Source organism: Myzus persicae, unplaced genomic scaffold (genome assembly GCF_001856785.1).
Source record: "Myzus persicae strain clone G006 unplaced genomic scaffold, MPER_G0061.0, whole genome shotgun sequence".
Lineage (NCBI taxonomy): Eukaryota > Metazoa > Arthropoda > Insecta > Hemiptera > Aphididae > Myzus > Myzus persicae.
Window position 1 is genome coordinate 634,657 of NW_019101246.1, and position 18,675 is coordinate 653,331.

Sequence of the window (18,675 nt, forward strand, 5' to 3'; positions counted from 1 at the left end):
TTTTGGTTTTAAAAGTGCTTGGAAAGTACGTCAAAATCAAAATCCGTTATTTGAAACCGAAAACAAATGCTAACGAATTTAAAACTCAACGCTGAAAGTCAACTATAGACTCTTTAACAATAATATTAAAGTCCCTTCGAAAAAAATATATGCGCATAATGAAATACAACTGGCGTCGTCGATTCGAGCCCACGCACGAACGGTGGCTTTTGTGATTTAAATTATTTCTTCGCTTAGCGTACAATAAAATCAATTGAACCGAGAATTATCGTTTTTCAAAAACGATTTCCTGTTCGTTTTCGACTCATAAAAAACATTATAAATATTATAATTTACCTGTCATGTGCCGTAAGCACGTCTCACGCAAGAATATAATAATAGTCATGATGATAATGACGGGTTACATAACAATAATATTCTAGATAAAATTCATCACGAGGATCCGTGTGGATTTCGCCGAAGCAAAACCGCGGGGGTGTTTTTGGCCCGCGGAGTGGAGTTTTATCCTCTTATTATTATCACTAACCGCGGCAACCACGTAATACCACGTTTTACCCCAGTCGGCTTGAGGTTTAATCGCCGTTCACCAAAGGCAGAATCCCACGCATCACGTGGGGGCCACGGACCCTTCGTCATCGGTTTCCCGAAACCCACGCGACCTACTCCTACATCCTGCAAACGATGGTAGACTATGCTACTAAATAATGACGATGATATTGTAGAGGAAAACTTTTGAAACGCATTTCACTCTTTTCACAGCACCACAAACGTTGAACCCCGAAATAGCCGAAACCATGTAAATTATATAATATGGGGTTCGCGTAAATTACTCAAAGATAATGACGTACGCATTACACTCGTATATAAGGGTAGCGTAGTCAAGATATATTTCCATGCGATGTTGATAGACGCATTCGCAACAAGTACTGACACCATTATTGGGTTATTTCAATTAAATCGTCCGATGTCTTGCGTCTGGCTTCCAGGCTCACACGATCCCACCCAATGTGACCACATAATTTTGGGGATATGCGGTTAATCTGGGAGCCGGTTGATTGGGTGAGTGAAATTATTTTTACCTGCGTGAGCAGTATGCGCTTTTAATTTTAATGACGTTACAGTTTTATCATATATAGTTCTATACCGATATATTTTTAAAGCAAGAGTTTATTAATACCTAATTATAAATGTGATTTTATTCTATAATTTTAAATTTGTTCTAGTGACAATAATATGTTCATTACTCTGCAGTATATAGATTGATTTGACGTAATTAAAAGCTAGCCTATTAATACTATTTGGCCTAAAGAGTGTTTTTAGTGGAATAAACACTCGCCCAAATGGTATATACGATATAACTATTCGCCCAAATAGACAACATTAATTTGAGTCGATTCATCCAAACGAATTACGAAGTGTTAAAAGATACTGTTTACTACTGTCCACTTTACCACCATTATCGTCAACTACAGAAGAGCTAAAAAAATAACAGTCACAAAGGATATGCATGGTCGTATAGAATGAATTTTAGTTCCGTAAAATGTTGTTTGTGTAAACCAACATTTTATGTAACTAGAAAATTTTAGTATGCTGTAGTATAACCTATTTAATTTATAACCAATCGAAAATAAAATGTACGTACTAATATAATATCATAATTACGAATATGTCACATTGAAATTTATATTATAACTGTGTTGTTATTATGTTAATTTTTCTGCTTCTGCTTCTGCACTTTAAATGTATATGAAGTTACACCACGAAGTATGCTATTATTATGTATACATTATTTTATATAATTATATATTATGTTAGTACTTTGTGTCCTAATAATTAGTTAGATCGTGTGTTATGTGTAGACATTTAAATAAACTAGTATAAGTTTGACAACGCGCACATTGATATAGATCGGTAAATTGTAGATCATTTCCAAAATGACATATTATGCATAATCTGTATTTTTATTTGTAAAGAACTGTTGAATATTTTACAAACATAATCTGATATCAGATAATGTAAATGGCTCAAAAACGTATAAATATAAAATTCAGTATGGATTATTAAATTTCTGCAGGAAATAAATAAATCGATTCAATGACAGTTGATGTTAACAGTCATAAATCATAAAAGAATAATATTTGTTTTTAGATTATAAATTAAAAATACTGCTGAAACAAAAAGGGAAGTACAGAAAGGTTAGATTTTATCAATAGTAGAATACTGCAATCGTTTCTAAATGTATTCCGATAAGTGTGCAGTAATTAGCTCTTTGGGATATCTTAGAAAAACTACTTGAAAACGTAGAAGGAAAAATGTAAAAATGTTGGACAGTAAAAAAAAGCAATCAACAAAAATCAATTAAAATTACCATAAATTATCCAACATTTAAAAACATTGGGGTTCGTATAATTAATAAAAATTCAAAAACTTTCATAATTGTTTAAAACAAAGGACATACTATATTCTTAATGAGAATTGAAACACAATAGGTACCCAATAAAAGTAAATAAGAATAACCAATCTCCTTTTTTTGATTATATGAATATTTATTAAAACGCGTTTCGAACGTTAAGAGCATTCTCGGTCACTAAAAGTTCAGAAATTTCCATTCTTCAGAATAAGCTTAGATAAAAATATATAAAAAAAAAATAATAACAAAGGTAAAATACTAAAATCAATATACTTGAGTACCTACCCATATAATAATATTATACCTAGTTGAGAAATTAAATTGTAATATTAGCACAAAGCCGACCTTATTATATGTACCAACCTTGTTATAAAAAAATTACTCTATATAGAATAACACATATTTATACTATAAATAAAAATGATAAATTGCTTTACGAAAACCTGGTGCATTGAATATTGTGTAATGTATGATTTTTGTTCAGTCATATTATTTACCACTTTTTCAAGAAAACATTCATCTGTGTAATCATATTATATTAGTACTTTTTCGTGGAATTTTCGAATAATATTTTGTTCGTATTTTTGTATTTTTTTTATAAATCAGAATATTGCAATTATTATTCCATACGGTTTCTCGGGGAGGGGGGAGTTAAGATAAACTAATATACTATTGAGACTTGAGAGAGCTTAACTTCTCCAATTCTCACAATTTCTGCAATTGATAAGTGTTTTAAAAATTGTAAGATAAAAAAAATGTTTATAACTTGTTACAAGTTCGACGGTAAATAATGCTCAGAAAATGTAATACTATTGCATGCGACAATGTTCATCAATATGACAATATGATATTTAATGTTAATAAATATCATTAAAAAAACAATTATTTATGAATTAAATTAAAACTTATTATGGGTGGGTAACCAAATGAATGTTGAATATCCTAATGATAAAAATTGTTATTATATGAGGAAAGTATAAAATCATCGTTCACTTTTCATATCAAGACAAATATAAAAGAAAATATGCCTAACCAAAGTTATTAAGTATACGTTAATTAATTTGACATTGATACATAAGGATATTTACCGATTTAACAACATGCAAAAACTACTTGCTACTATAGGTATTATATTTGCATAATATAATGTAGGTTATACCCTATTTCGTTGTTATTATTTTTTAACTTAGTTGTTTTTCGAAGTTTTGAATGGAATTTCAACAAAATCTTTCTTAAAAACACACAGACAAGTAGACAACCAAAAAACGAATTCAAAATAATTTAAAGAGCATGCTTCATCTTTCAATCAATGAATTTCAGAGTGCGTTTCCAAATGAGTTAATCATACAAGTTGCATAATACAACTTCAGAAAAAAATCAATTCGTCAAATGTACTCATAATGTTTTACATGAACTATATTTTGATTATTATTATTTTATCCTTATAATATTTAATGTATTTACTTGGCATTTTTTGTGTGCAAAGTATCAATTTAACAAATAGAAAAAAATTATTTAAATCAAAGTACTTAACAATAGTTTTGAGAAAACTAAAGAAATAAAATATGATTTAATATAATTGTTTGTATACAAACAGTTAATGTTGACGTTGAATATATAATTTTTGTAATATTTTAGTACCCATTCAAAATTGAATGCGATCATTTCATATTATATCACACTAATTGTATAATTTTCTTAAAATAATGTCATAATTTATTTTTCTTTATACAATACAATGAACACAATTTTGTATAGTAAAAATTTGTACGAAACAATGCTAAAATACTTACTAGCATAATTTTTATCTAGTTGGAAATCATTACGGAATTTTTATGTAAAAAGTCGTTGAATAAAACAATAGGTATGGTATTTAATAATGAAAATTAAATATACGAATGTTATAATATTAACTGAGTAGACTCAAAAATATTTTTCGCCATAAACTTTGAATGTGAATATAAACGGTTTCACCTTAATCTATGAAATTTAAATTAAGAAGTTATATAATACTATATACCTGCATAAGTTAAAAATAATAAAAACCATAAATCTGCATTAATACTTAGTGTTAGTGAAAGCTAGTTACGGAGTACCTGACGTAAAAATAATATGATTAATTAGTGGCATGATAACATTTATCACGACAATACCGATATTTATTATAATTTTTTTTCAAGGTGTAAGAATTTATTATTAACATTTTTTTTAGTTATTAATCTTTCGAGACTTTTGTCTTATTATGATGTCACTATATGGGCAAATAAAATGAGTTAGTTAATTAATCGCGTGTTTGTCTAGTAAATTAAACAAAGAGACAAAATAATTAATTGCATAAAAAAGAAGTTAATTTAAATATTTCATGTACATAAACATAAAAGAAAAGTTACCCATACAGAATTTGATTTAAATAATATATCGAAATGCATATTATATTATAGTGGTATTGTTAGTATCCCAGTATAATGTCACAAGTAAGCACATTGTATACACATCGATATAATGTACTAAATAATCAGAGTAAGAACAATATTAGACTCAAAATGTACCCAATGCAATCTAATTTAATAACGGATAGTAAATTAACATGTATTCTACAATGAATCTTCCAATGTTTAAGTGAGCAATTATATATTTGTTTTAAGTAATAGAGCACTAATGACGTTTCTTTAAATTAAAATACATTTTTCGAGAGCACCTATATAGTATGGTCAACGCACTATGTGCTTATTATAATATTATAATACTCATATAGTATTGTTACACTCCTATTCCAGCGGTCTTGATACCTTGTCATGTATGTTTAGTAAACCAAAATAACATACAGATATTATGTAATTTAAATTTACAACTATATTATTGTAATTAGTTTATTGTAGTGTGCCCATGTGCAAGCTAGATGCTTAATTCCAATACAGTCGAATCTCGATGTCTCGAATTGTTTTCCCCTTGAAGTGTTTTCAATTTGAGTTTGGGATAACTCGAAAAATACAAAAGTTGAATTAAGTTATATTCTCCTCGAGATTCGAGTTATTGAGACTCATTCGAGGCTGCATTCAGAGGTTGGGCATATTGTTATTATTATTGCCACCGTGCACATTATATCGATCAGTGGAACATTAATCAATATGGGATTAATTACGGGCCATATCATCAACATCACACCATTACTACCCATGATGCGTCACTGCCAGGACTCAAATAATGCTAGTAGAGCATCCGTAGCGTTTTTCAGAAGATACACAGTCACAGTTCTAAACTTATTGATTACCCCAGCGTAAGACTAATGCTCGTCGAATACTTCGCCACAGCCGCATCGACATGACTAATCAGTAATTTCCAACTCTTCCAGAATTTATATGATAAACGAAGCATATAGCTACTATAACCTAACCTTGCGATCACTGTTTACATGACGTGTTGTAAGCTTCTGAAAGACTTTGGGCAGAGTTTCGACCTGCCATCTTCGAGTGGAACTACCTACGATGTGTTTTGAAAAGGAAAAGCATTTGTCAGTATAATACTAAATAGTCGTAAACGGTAAACGAATAAAAGCCAGAATCAAGTTTTACGATTATTAAACACCTACCTTAAATTCACAGAGATTAGAGAGAGAATATTCAGTTCAAGTGTACAACTATAATTATTAGCACAGACTATGGGAACATAGAAGGTATTCGATTTAAACTTCCTACGTGAAAACCGTAATATGTTTTTTTGACAAGACGTCAAAACCACAACAAAGTACAAAGACTTCACCGTCTGATAAGTAATTGTCGTTGGCTCTTGTCATCGACATTTCGTATATTATTATACCGTCTCATTGAACAACGAAACCATGCACAGTATATTAAAATCGAAACTCATTTATTTTATATGTTACGTAATTTATGTAAAGCGTTAATACTTTTATTTAATATCTTTTTTGAATGAGTTACCTTTTTTATATGTTTTAATAATTTATATTATATTAAGCCACTTATAGGAAATGTACATTATTTTGATCAAACATTTTTCACCGTACATACTTAGTACCTCTGGTCTCGGGCGTTGCAATAAACTGTAAGATAAATACCGTTGAAAATGCATTTTTTTAAAAGAAAAGTAAACGGGTCGTTATTGCAAAAAAATATTTGATTAAACTTTGGAGAGATTTAGCACTTTTAATCAAAACGAAACGCCATACGTACGTATGGATATGTGATGAATAAAGAGAAAAATGTAACTAATTCGATTCACAAAAATCAACCAAGTCTTTAAACACGTATCGATCAATCGTTGGTAATTGTTCTCTCGGTACTATACAATTTGCTTGCATAGATAATTTAAAATAAAAGCTACCTACCTTTTAATCGGCAAGTTACATAAATACTCAACAATCGACATGTATGATATTTTAAGTATATATTTGAAATTTTTCACGATTACAATAAACAGAATAACGCTCGACAGGGTTCAAAACAAAAAACCAACAAATGCAATACTATATTATGCTCAGTAATCGGAGTACATAATACTTAATAGAACGGAAGAGCAGAAGCTTATAAAAGTACTTGACCTCGACATTCTTATTGGCATATAAGTGCATCGGTCTTCAGTGTGTGTGAAATACGGCGTACAGCGAATATCGATGGATCGAAGAACAAATATGTATTGTCATATTATTTTTTCAGTGACGACAGTTTTTCCGTTTTTTTCATGTCAGAGCTTTGCGTCGTTATGAGTAAAAAATATTTAACCAAAATAATTTATGTCTTAAAACGTACGGTCAGTGTTTTATTTCATTTATTTTTCCTTTTCCAATACCTATTCGATGTACAGTAGGTATAAAACAGTCATCATTCTCGACCTTTTCTTAGATCGGGCTATATATATCTGCATAATTTTGTTACATTATGCTGGCCACAACATTGAAAAATTCACAAAGAATGTGTCATTATAATAAATATTGTAAGATATTAGATTATATTTAGATATTAGATATTATCAGTGTGGTTTTAAATTTTGGGTTTTTTTGAGCCACATAAACTGGAGAGAAACTGGTCAAACGTATGAATAATGATCTAAAACTTTAAATTGAACTATGACAAGTGCGACAGTTAAAATGAATTAAATGTGCCAGATAATAATATCAAATATTATACGCTTCTACTTAAGAAAAAAATATTTTTTAAATTTATTTAAAAAAAAAAAAATAGATTATTTTTTTGTATTAGGTAAAGACTTCAGCAACAACAAATGTTTTCCTGTGTGGAAAATATTATTTTTCATTCATTGATATATTATACATTAATTCATGTCTTATAACTTACAAGACTTACGATGCGTTTGTATGTCTTACACGACAACAGTTTCTATACGTACCATTGTACGTACAGTGAATTAAACGGAATATTAAATCAGATAATATTCAGGGTTTGTAGAATTATTATTCGATATCCTACCTATCTGCATAACATATGGATTTCTTACTCGCAAGGGATAGCTTAAATTTCCTTTATTATTATTATTATTTAATAATTTTTTTTTTTTTATTCGTTACATAATAACTATGTAAATTAGAACTTATGGCCTAGTAGCCAATGTTATTATGATTAATAAAAAAATAAAAAGTATTTTTACTGTTTTGATCTTTCAAAGTTTCAGACAGTATTTCTTTTTCGTGGATTATTTGATCAAAAGAATTTTGAATGTAATGTCTATTGGTACTCGGTCACCGGTACAGTCAAACGCAACTTAAGTAATATACAGCAATCAATTATAGTAGGCACCTACTAATGCTACCACAGTAAATTAAAATGGTAGGAAAGGTTCAAAAACATTTTGAAAATTTAACCCATTACTATAATATGTATAATATATTGTGATCAGTATGTAATATATATGTCACATCAATTTCTTGTTCTTATCCGTTTTGTGAAATGGATGGAAAGTTCATCCAGTTCACGAAACGGAACTACATTTTTTATACTTCACGTAATTACAAAATATGGATATATTTTCACGGAACGAAAGAGGAAATTTAGTAGTACGCAGTTTGCTCTGTAATCTGTAGGTACATACACATAACGAAACAAATAATACTTGAATAGTTTTTATAAAGAAAAATAACTTGTTGTAATAACAAAGATACTTTATCGATACTGTGAATTTTCGACAGTCGTGTTTATCTGTGATCCGCATTACCAGTAAATTGTACAACATTTTATTGATGTACAGTCTTGTAATGATACTCGTTAAGTGTAAAGGCGAATTAATAAAATTATTAAGATAGGTTAAAAAAACTATATAGGCATATATGATATGACCAGAATACGTATTATTTTGTTTTGTAAATTTTATCAAACCACGTGTCCCATTTACGATTGATACGCGAGTAGATTTGATGACAATAATAGTCAGACTCATAGAAAGTCTATAAAATGATAAATGGAGCCGATATATACTGACTATACTGAGACCTTATAATATTATATGTATATAATTATAATATACTATACTATACTGAATGATGTGTATGCGGTTAGGTCCAAAATAATTGACAAAACGAACAAAAAAAAAAATCTTTTTGTCAGTTTGAAATGCCGTTTAGAGTATAATTTAAGGGTAAAAAATACCAACACAAAATGTGTTACAAGTTTTGGGTGAAATTGTATACGACGATCGTAAAATAATAATGTATCGAAAAGAATATCCTATTTTTAAGGAAACGTCGTTACGTATTTTTCTGAAGAGTTTTGGGTTACCATAGTAACATTATTCTCTCGATAATATAATATGTGTTTAAAATGCGTAACACTGTTAGACCTTTTTTGTATCGTGTGGTATCACAACTGAGGCAGGAACCACGATAGTATTACTTCCACCAATTGCAGACCTTATTGAATACTTCGTGCATTTGTATTTAATATATTTTATACACTTCATTATCTTGAAATCGATGAATTCCCATCGAACATTTCAAATTGACAGTTATAAGTGGTGGGTGGAGAAATATATCATCTAATTGTTCGTTCAAAATTAATTTATTAAAGTATTATCTCATTTATCGGGTATCTATATAGTATGCAATATATATAGATACATAAAAATGTTGGAATTAAGTCTTTTGTCAAATATCAAATGTCAACAGAGGCATAGAACGAGAAGTGGAAATTATATTTCACCTCGCTTAATTTTACGAGTCAATAGTATTATACTATGTAATATGTTAAGTTGAAAACTTAAGCCCATTATATAACAATAAGAACAATCTTCGAAAGCTCATTAAGTATGGTACATTTTTTGTTTTTTTTTTTTTTGTGTTTTATCATAAGATAAGTTGACCTCGATTCTCACTTTCATTTTAAATTAAGCAGTGATGCAAAAGACATCGCCATTTTTTTTATTACGTGGGTGTGATTCAAAAGTTGCATGTTGAGGCCTGATGATACATTTGAAATACAACCTAGTAGGTTTAGGCAAAGCAACAAAATTTATAATAATTCAAGTTCACAAAAAATCGGACAGTTTACAAGCGGCAATTATAATTAAACATCAATTTTATAGGTACCTTCAACAGTATTAATTTATTAATAAAATGACGCAGCAGAACATTTTTTAGTAATAATATGACAATCTATATAAGTACTGCATTATCAAGAGTCGATGGGCACTGTAAAAGCAACGTAAATGAAAAAAAAAATTACTTCAAATTGTATAATTCATAATATATAATACTTTATTTAAAATAATAATTTTAAAATCTGGTTTCGACTTTCCTAATATTTACTTTGTTAAGAGGACTTTCGTTTTCCTAACTATTTTCTAAGATTTTTCAAGACACGGTTACGAGTCTGGCTCAAAATCAATATTACGGTTATGGTCACATAAATAAAACATAATCTAAACACGTAATTATAATTTCGCTTATAGCTTTGCATTTTTGTTTATCCCGGTTTGGTTGGGCACATGTCTAAAACTGAAAATGTCAATCGCTAAATTCTGATAAACGCAAACGCTAAGAACTGAGGGATTCTTTTGATAACATTTTTATTTTATATACCTATGAGGTATTGAGGAGCGTCATAAATATGGTTAAGAATAATAACGAACATGACCTGCAGTTTTTTAAGATAAACTATAGGAAATTTAAAAAAAACATTTGTTCTATAGTCGAACAATTTAGGTACGCATGAAAGAATTTCGTTTTGATACTGCATAAAATATACAATAAAATGTTATTTATACAATTATATAAACATCTCGAAACAAAACTACAATACAACACTATTAACGCTTAAAATACGCTATTTCTTGAAGAATAGAGTTCGTGTAATTGCAAAAGTCTCAAATGTTTTACAATACGAACTCTACAATAGAGTAAAAACTCAAAACTTTAAGTGTGACTCACGAATATGTTACAAGAGCTTTTGGTATATTATTCAAACTGTTATAAAAATTAAATTCTAAACTGCAAGTTAAATTTTAAAATTAAAAGATAGCAGCTGCTTATTAGAGCGATAACTAGTATTCAGATAGTGTCAGCTGACATACTTTTTACTTATTTGTTATACAATATTTTTGTTCTAGATTTTAAAAGAGATCTATTAGGTAGTGTAAATGCAATATGCATATTACATTAGTGTCAATCAAATTTTTTTTTAGTAAGGGGACTTGCTGAAATAGATACATGAAAGAAATGAAAAAAATAAGTACTAAATTGTGTTGTATGGTATCAAAATGTATAATAATATATCGAAAAAGTAAAACAAAATAACGATTAAATGGGTTCACTTAAATCCGGTATGTACAAAATATTTTAATTTGAGGCTTAGATGTAAAAAAGAGTGAAAACCATTATAATAAAAGTACAATTTCGGTATAATGCTACATCATACCACCCAAAACTCACGTTCAAACAGACCATTGTTCTAATTTGTTTTGTTTTTTTAGGTTACTAAATACTATAAGTTTGAGGTTTTTTTACTGAAATATGTGTAATTTTAGTAACAAATAGTGTTTCGTGTAATGTAGGTACTTTCAATTGTAATCATTGCTAAAATATATTTGCTTAGCAAATAACCAAATAGATAATATTAAAAAAGCAGAACAAAATGTGAGATCTAGGGTTGACCTAAAAACATATCAATCGTGGCACATTATTAGAAATGAATTATTAAAATAAAAAAAGTCCACAAACCAATGACATTCAGTAAGAATGTAATAAATTATTATATTACTTGATTTTCAATTTCATACAAATAATTGACCTAGTAAACAAACCAAATTACAGCGCTTTAATTATTATTTATTCAATACCAACACACGAAAGTGAATAATGACGTTGTTGTATGAATCTAAAATATATAACATATATATTGTATTATATTATAGTGTATATGACACGTTTGTAAGCAGTTAACTGTTGTGCAATGCAATATCGTGACGACCCGGGATTCACATTAAAATAAGTTTATAATAAGTGATTTAGGAGAATTCCTTATTTTAATTAATCATATACCTATTATTATAGTTTTAGTTTCAAGTGACGATGATAAATAATTTTGTTAAGCCAGTCATAAATGTAGACATTTTAATTAGGTCATCATTATGTCGGTTAGAAATGGTACCTATAATAGTTGTACGTATAAATAGGGAACGATCATTTTGCAACGACTGCGGAAAGATTATTCTGTTGTTATAACTATATATAATGTAATTTGGCTAACACAACAATTTAAAAATGTCAAAGAAAAACTTCCCAAAGTTGACGGAGCACTCCACTACAAAATCGGCAGAAGATCCACCAATATAAGACTTACACCTCGGCTACCACAGGATATCCTACAAGAACCCAAAGATGACACTTCATTCTCAGATTCTGACTTAGACTTATAAGCTAACCAAAATAATTCATTGTAAAATTCATTGTAATTTCGTAAATCTTTGAAAGTATAATATTATAATCATATAAATCGTAAATCGTATACTGTACCTAAAATTGTAAAAATACCTGGTGTATTGACACAATTAAATTAATAAATTTAAAAATATATATAATGTAATTTATAAAAGTCGTTACAAACTTGCGACGGTTGATGGAGGATAATTTAATGGATAAGTTTGTCGTCAAAAACTATTCAGACAAAACCATCTATGCGGGAAAAATATTATAAAGAAAAGGATAAAAGCAAAATAACTCACCGTAAGTTTCGGATATCGGTAAGCCCTGGACAAAACATTTTTCACCGCGGTTTGCCAACAGGATCGCTAAGACTCCGGCTGACAGCAATAGAGTGTAACGACACATCATACGTGTTCTTGGATATCAATGTAACTCTGCTGTATGGACAAAAAAAATAATATATAAAAACGTATTACATATATGTATAGCAATGGCCGAAAAAGTAATACTGTTAATGTCGTATAGATAGTTTCGACGAGACTAGATGAGAGTATTTGTTGACGGTATATATAATAAGCGACTTCAAACATCACGTTTTCTTTTTATTTCGTAAACTGTACTGTACAAGGGGGTTGTGCATCAAGCACTGTCACCCCCATTTTTCTCCTTTAATAATGAATTCGTTCAGTCGTTTTAAAAATGTTCAAGTACAGTCGAGAACAATATTTTTAATTATTAAGATTTTTATGCCGTTTTAGCAGTGTCCCGTGGCTATACAAAAATCTTATTTTAAAATGAAAACAAATAATATTTTTTACTGTAAAATGTCGAACACGTTAATTTTTTGAAAATGTTAATGTACCTAAATCAAAATTCAAACTACCTAATAATTTCCAAGTTATTATACACTATTTAGGATAACTATTAAATACAGTTCTTAAAAATAATTTTAAAAAATACCTGTATAATATATGATGAAATATTGAATCTAGTATTTATTTTACTTCATTAAACGAAATCAAGAATAAATGTTTTCAAGTAGATTGCGACAGATCTAAATAAATATTTAAATCATCTTAGGCCCTGTACTACTTATCTTCTTAGCTTATTATTGTGAACCTGTAGTAAGAATTTATAAGGTTCGGTATATTGACATTTAAAAACAAAGGTATGTACAACTTACACAAACAATGATTATTCTCATTAGAAAAATATAAATTTATATCGGCTTAGCATATTTCTTAATGGTATAAAAAGTAGAAGTATTCCTAAGACAACATGCCAACATGGTACTTTAGTGTTTTTAAAAATTCCAAAAACCAGAATTTTATCAGATGCAATATTGAAGGATAAAAAAGGGATGAACATGCTCAGTGAATTACCCTGTCTAGTGTATATTATATAATATACACTATCTAATACAAAATTATAGTGAATTGTATACTTATATGATGTGGTTGTAATAAGACGAGTTGTATTACGAGCATAAAATGTTATGAATACGTTTTTTGAAGAATAGCGATTTTTTGAATTGCTTTGAAAATACATTTTGTATGTTATTATCTTCCTGTGCAACGTATGCTATGATGTGTTCCTAATGTCAACGTAGTATATTATTGTATACATCAATACATATATCTAAGTCCCAGCAGCATTATTGTCCATGGTTTTCGCTTCAATATTTCAATATTGATAGAGTATAATAATATTATCATATAAAAACAAAATTAATATTATTTAATTCTTTATAATGAAATATAATTGCACCTTATTCAATTATTAAATGACAAACGTTAAATTTGAAATACCAGTCAGACGTTATTAACTTAGATTTATTTAAACCATCGGGGGCAGATTAAGGACGGTCAACTAGCGATTCACATGGAATTCCAAGTAATTCAATATCACTTATTATATAGACAATAATCATGATACGTATAGAATGAGGAAATACGAAAGAAATATATTTACCACTCATACGTATGTTGTCGATATTGACTTCTACTAACCGAGATATATGTATACGAAGATGGCCTATTTATATAAAAAGTTATAAAAACTCTTTCCAAGAACTAGTGGATTTATTTAAGTACGAGCTTCACTAAGCTTCTGTTGGACGCAATTATTGTCGTTAGTATAAATTCTTAACGAGAATCGATGGTTTTGAGAACAACAACGTCTTACATTGACAAAAAAAAAATACCGTTTGTACCTATTTCCTATAAAATATCGTGAACAACATATCATTCGAGAACATAATATACAATCAACCACTGGAGTACCTACTGAAAATATCATGAATATAAGTGAAGCACTAAATCAGGAGTGCCCAACAAAGTGCTCCTGTTCTTTGTTCTTCTGTAGTACGCATACAACATATTTATATAAATTTGAACTATGGAATCAAAGTAGTAAGTAAACACACGACCAATTATGATGATTGTTGACGGGATGTATTGCTTTTACACGAAATCGTCAAACTTTAATCCCTCTCACAAATCGTACCAGTGTTTGCACTTTTTTACTGAAACGTGCAATCAGAGGCAACTGCAGTTTGTTCAGATCAGCACGAAAGCAAATATTCAATGGTTTCTGATTAAATGTCACGAGGTCACTTCATAGTATATACAGAGTGAGTCACCATATTGTTTCCCCTTAAGCTATGTAGTTATTCAAAATCTGATTTTCAAATTATTAAATCTCACGCCATATATTTTTACCAAAACTTGAGATTTTTAGTACTATTTAAGAAGTGTCTTGTGGAGGTACGAATATATCTGTTTTTAAAATGACCCAGCCTACTTTTTGAACAATAAATTATTTAGCAGATAATTTTTCTTAAAATTATGAAGTATCAGAATCTAAATTCAAACTAGTAGTTTTTGAATTATTTAGCTTAGTGCACTAAGGACATGGGAATGGGTTTGGAACACTTTGGAAGATATGGGCACTATATAGGGACTATGAGGAAAACATATTTTTTTTTTTTTAGAAATCAAAATAAATGGTTACAAATTTAAACAAATTTAGTATTAATAACTATAAGAAACTATAAGAAATTTTGAATTAAAGGTATCGAAGTTTTCAAAAAGATCATCCACTAAATAATTTAGACTTTACAGTAAAAAAAGGGGGTTTTCGTATGAAAAATATAAGTTTGTATCGCCATTGGGCACTCCTTAAGCAGTACAAAAATTAAATTATGGTATTTTAATTTATTTCAAAATTCTAAAACTCAGAATTTGAAAAATGGGAATGGGCATAATTAGTAAATCAACTTGCATAATATGATTATGTGATACCTAATTGTATTGTAGCCCCTGTACAATTAATAATTGAAATCCACTGAGTAAACGTTGAATACGAGTACGAACGCATTCGTGAATATCGCACTTTTGTTCTCTAGCTTGTAAAACTTCACTAGAACATAATATAGACAACGGATTCCATACCAAACAAAGTTCATACAAACTACCAAACTTAACAGACATATATTACCTATTACCTATATAGTATAGGTATATAGTATTATAAATTATGATATATATTGTTATTTTACAACTTTTTAATTTTAATGTTAACATATCCATTTAAAATATTATTAATAAAACAGTTTAATTAAAATCAATATGATTTAATTGCTTGATGCGACTTACTGTTTTCGTATTTATTTTAGTTGTAATTAGCAATACACAATTTATTATTATTTTCATAATATTTTAAATATTATAATACATTATAATTATAAATGCATTCTAGTGCTAATTATGCATTTAAACTTCGCATAAATACCAACGCTTTAATAAGTGTTTTAATAATTTTCGCCTTTTTCGTTTTCCGATTACTGCGTCATAAAAATCACTCATTAAAGAACTAAACATACTCCATTCATCATATTAATATAATTTTGATTGACGTAAAAAAACGAAAGAACCGACGACGGGCTTAATATAAAAATATACAAGTACAGAATGTTTATAGGAACCTATACGTGTATTTTTATTCAGTAAGAGATTTTCAAAAATTCTGACAGACAACAATAGGTATCATTTTTCAGCCAGAAATTATTTTCCTCGACTAAATAATGTCAATGAATACGCACTCCACACACGAAATAAAAACGATTTGAAATGTAAAATTGGATTTTTCTCCGCATTCGAGTACAAACCACTTTACTACTGAGTCGAGTTTTTAAAACCACTCGTTGATTTTATGTAAGATTATACGGATAACCTACATTAAAATAAAAACCTTGAGAGTGTTTTAAATAAATCCCAACTCAATTGATATGATTATTGATATGTATGCACAAAATGTATTTTTAAATTAAAAATGTATACTTCTCTATCAAAGAAACAATTTTTTGTTTCATTATTATTCCAATAATACACTATTAATACCTTCGCGTACTTATGTTGTTCTGTTAGAAACGTTATAAAACTACCTAAAGGTAATAAACTATATTGAATTTAACGAACAATTAAACAATACGAACAGTATATTGTGTTTTTATGTTGTGAATAATAAACGACTACATACCGAACTCATAAGATCAACCGTCAACAATTTCAATGGAAAAATAACGTTATCAAACCGATATTAGGTATATCCTTATTTTAACTATGTATTAAATTTTATTGAAAATTTAAATTTCACCATCGACCGTTGCAAATTCCTAAAAAAACTATTATTAAGTTTATACGAATTACCATTATTTTTGATGGGTTCGATGTTGATATTGAACATACTGCTATGTACTGACAAGCACTAATACTTTATGTTTTATTCTATGTTTAATGTTCATGCACTATTTTGGCACTAGATTTTATTTCTTATTTTTACAGCAAGTTGCGAAATCTCACTTGTATTATTAACATGTTTAAATTCCGTTTAATAATTAATGGCTATGATAAAAGCAAAACAGAAAAGGTCTGGAATAACATTATGCATGCATATGATAAAACCAGCTAAAGGGTATTAAATGGGTTTAATGTCAATTAAAATTTACATTTGATTACAATTAAAAGCATTTAAAATATCGCTTTTATAATTTAAAATATGTAGGTAGATGCATAAAAATCAAAATAAATTACAATTTAATATTACACTCGATAATATTATTAATATTGCCAAATTATTATTGCCCAGCTTTTAAATAATACGAAATCGACTTGTTGAGATTTTACGTGGGTATAGGTAGTCTGAAAATACAGAAATATTTGAAAAGGACTATGATGAATGTATATAGCAAAAAAAAAAATGCTATAATGTAGTGATAAGTGATGGGTTTTCAGACAACTTTTGCCTCGATTACTTTTTTATAATGTGTACAATGTGCTATATTGTGCGGACATATTTCATACTCCTGCAGTCTGTAAGCCTTTGAATCAATAAGATAATTAAAAACTTATAATAGTAATTATTAAAATATAGAAATAATTATTGCAAATAAAGAAAAATGTAAGCTCGACATACTATATTATTAGTATAACCCTAATAATCCTCATTGTTGAAGCGAAAAGATCAATTAAATCAAATTGTGATCAATGTTTCATAAAAATATCTGTGAATTAATGATAGATAAGTAGGTATATTTTATAATATCTATCGTATGTGAACATTAGGATAGAACCAAACCTGCAATTACACATACTACGAATGCAATAAGGTTTAGGTCATTAAAAATTAATTAAAAGGTAACAAGAATAATAATAAACTAACATTTAGTTTAACCCTATAGGTATAGGAAACCTTTTCGTTTTATTAATTATTAGTACGCCCACCAGGTGAAAAATTAAAATCAGAGGTAGCTGTGTTGAATGAATAATGCGCATTTATAATTTTAGAAAATAAAGTATGCATATTCGTACCACTACCACAAATTGTTCTCGAGATAATATAAAAATTATGATACAGTTGACATAATATTGTTCATTATATGTTGTGCAAACTGATGTTAATTAGTTGTAATTAGTATTTTTTACTGTAATTATAATACATCGTTATTGAATACGAATATAACTACTTCTAAATATTGAATTATGATATAGCGTTATTGCAAGTTTTAGATATTATTTTGATAAAATCGATATCCGATTATAATAAGTAATGAAGGAAAATCAATTTAAACGATTTTTTATTGATTTACTAACTATTATACGCGAATCGTATATACTGTACTGTAAGTCTTAGTTGGCATCTTGATTGGCACTCAACCCTAATCCACTAAGTTAATGAAATTTCCAGCTGTCTAACTTCTGTCAGGCGAGAAAAAACGACGGGAAATAAGAACCGTTTCATTTATTGGACATTTTACTATATGCGATTAAAAATAGATTTAACATTGACCGGTTATTGTAGGTACTCGACTATACACAAA

The 18,675-nt window shown here is 28.5% G+C and overlaps 1 protein-coding gene across 1 annotated transcript in view; it reads right to left on the minus strand.

The window, feature by feature from the left end:
- Positions 1-18,675, minus strand: part of LOC111028314 — a 99,059-nt gene that overhangs the window by 60,581 nt on the left and 19,803 nt on the right. Inside the window, exon 2 of the mRNA XM_022306904.1 lies at positions 12,596-12,733. Within this exon, the coding sequence (XP_022162596.1) occupies positions 12,596-12,704 (109 nt within the window). The 5' untranslated portion in view covers positions 12,705-12,733. The remainder of the gene's footprint in view (positions 1-12,595; positions 12,734-18,675) is intronic.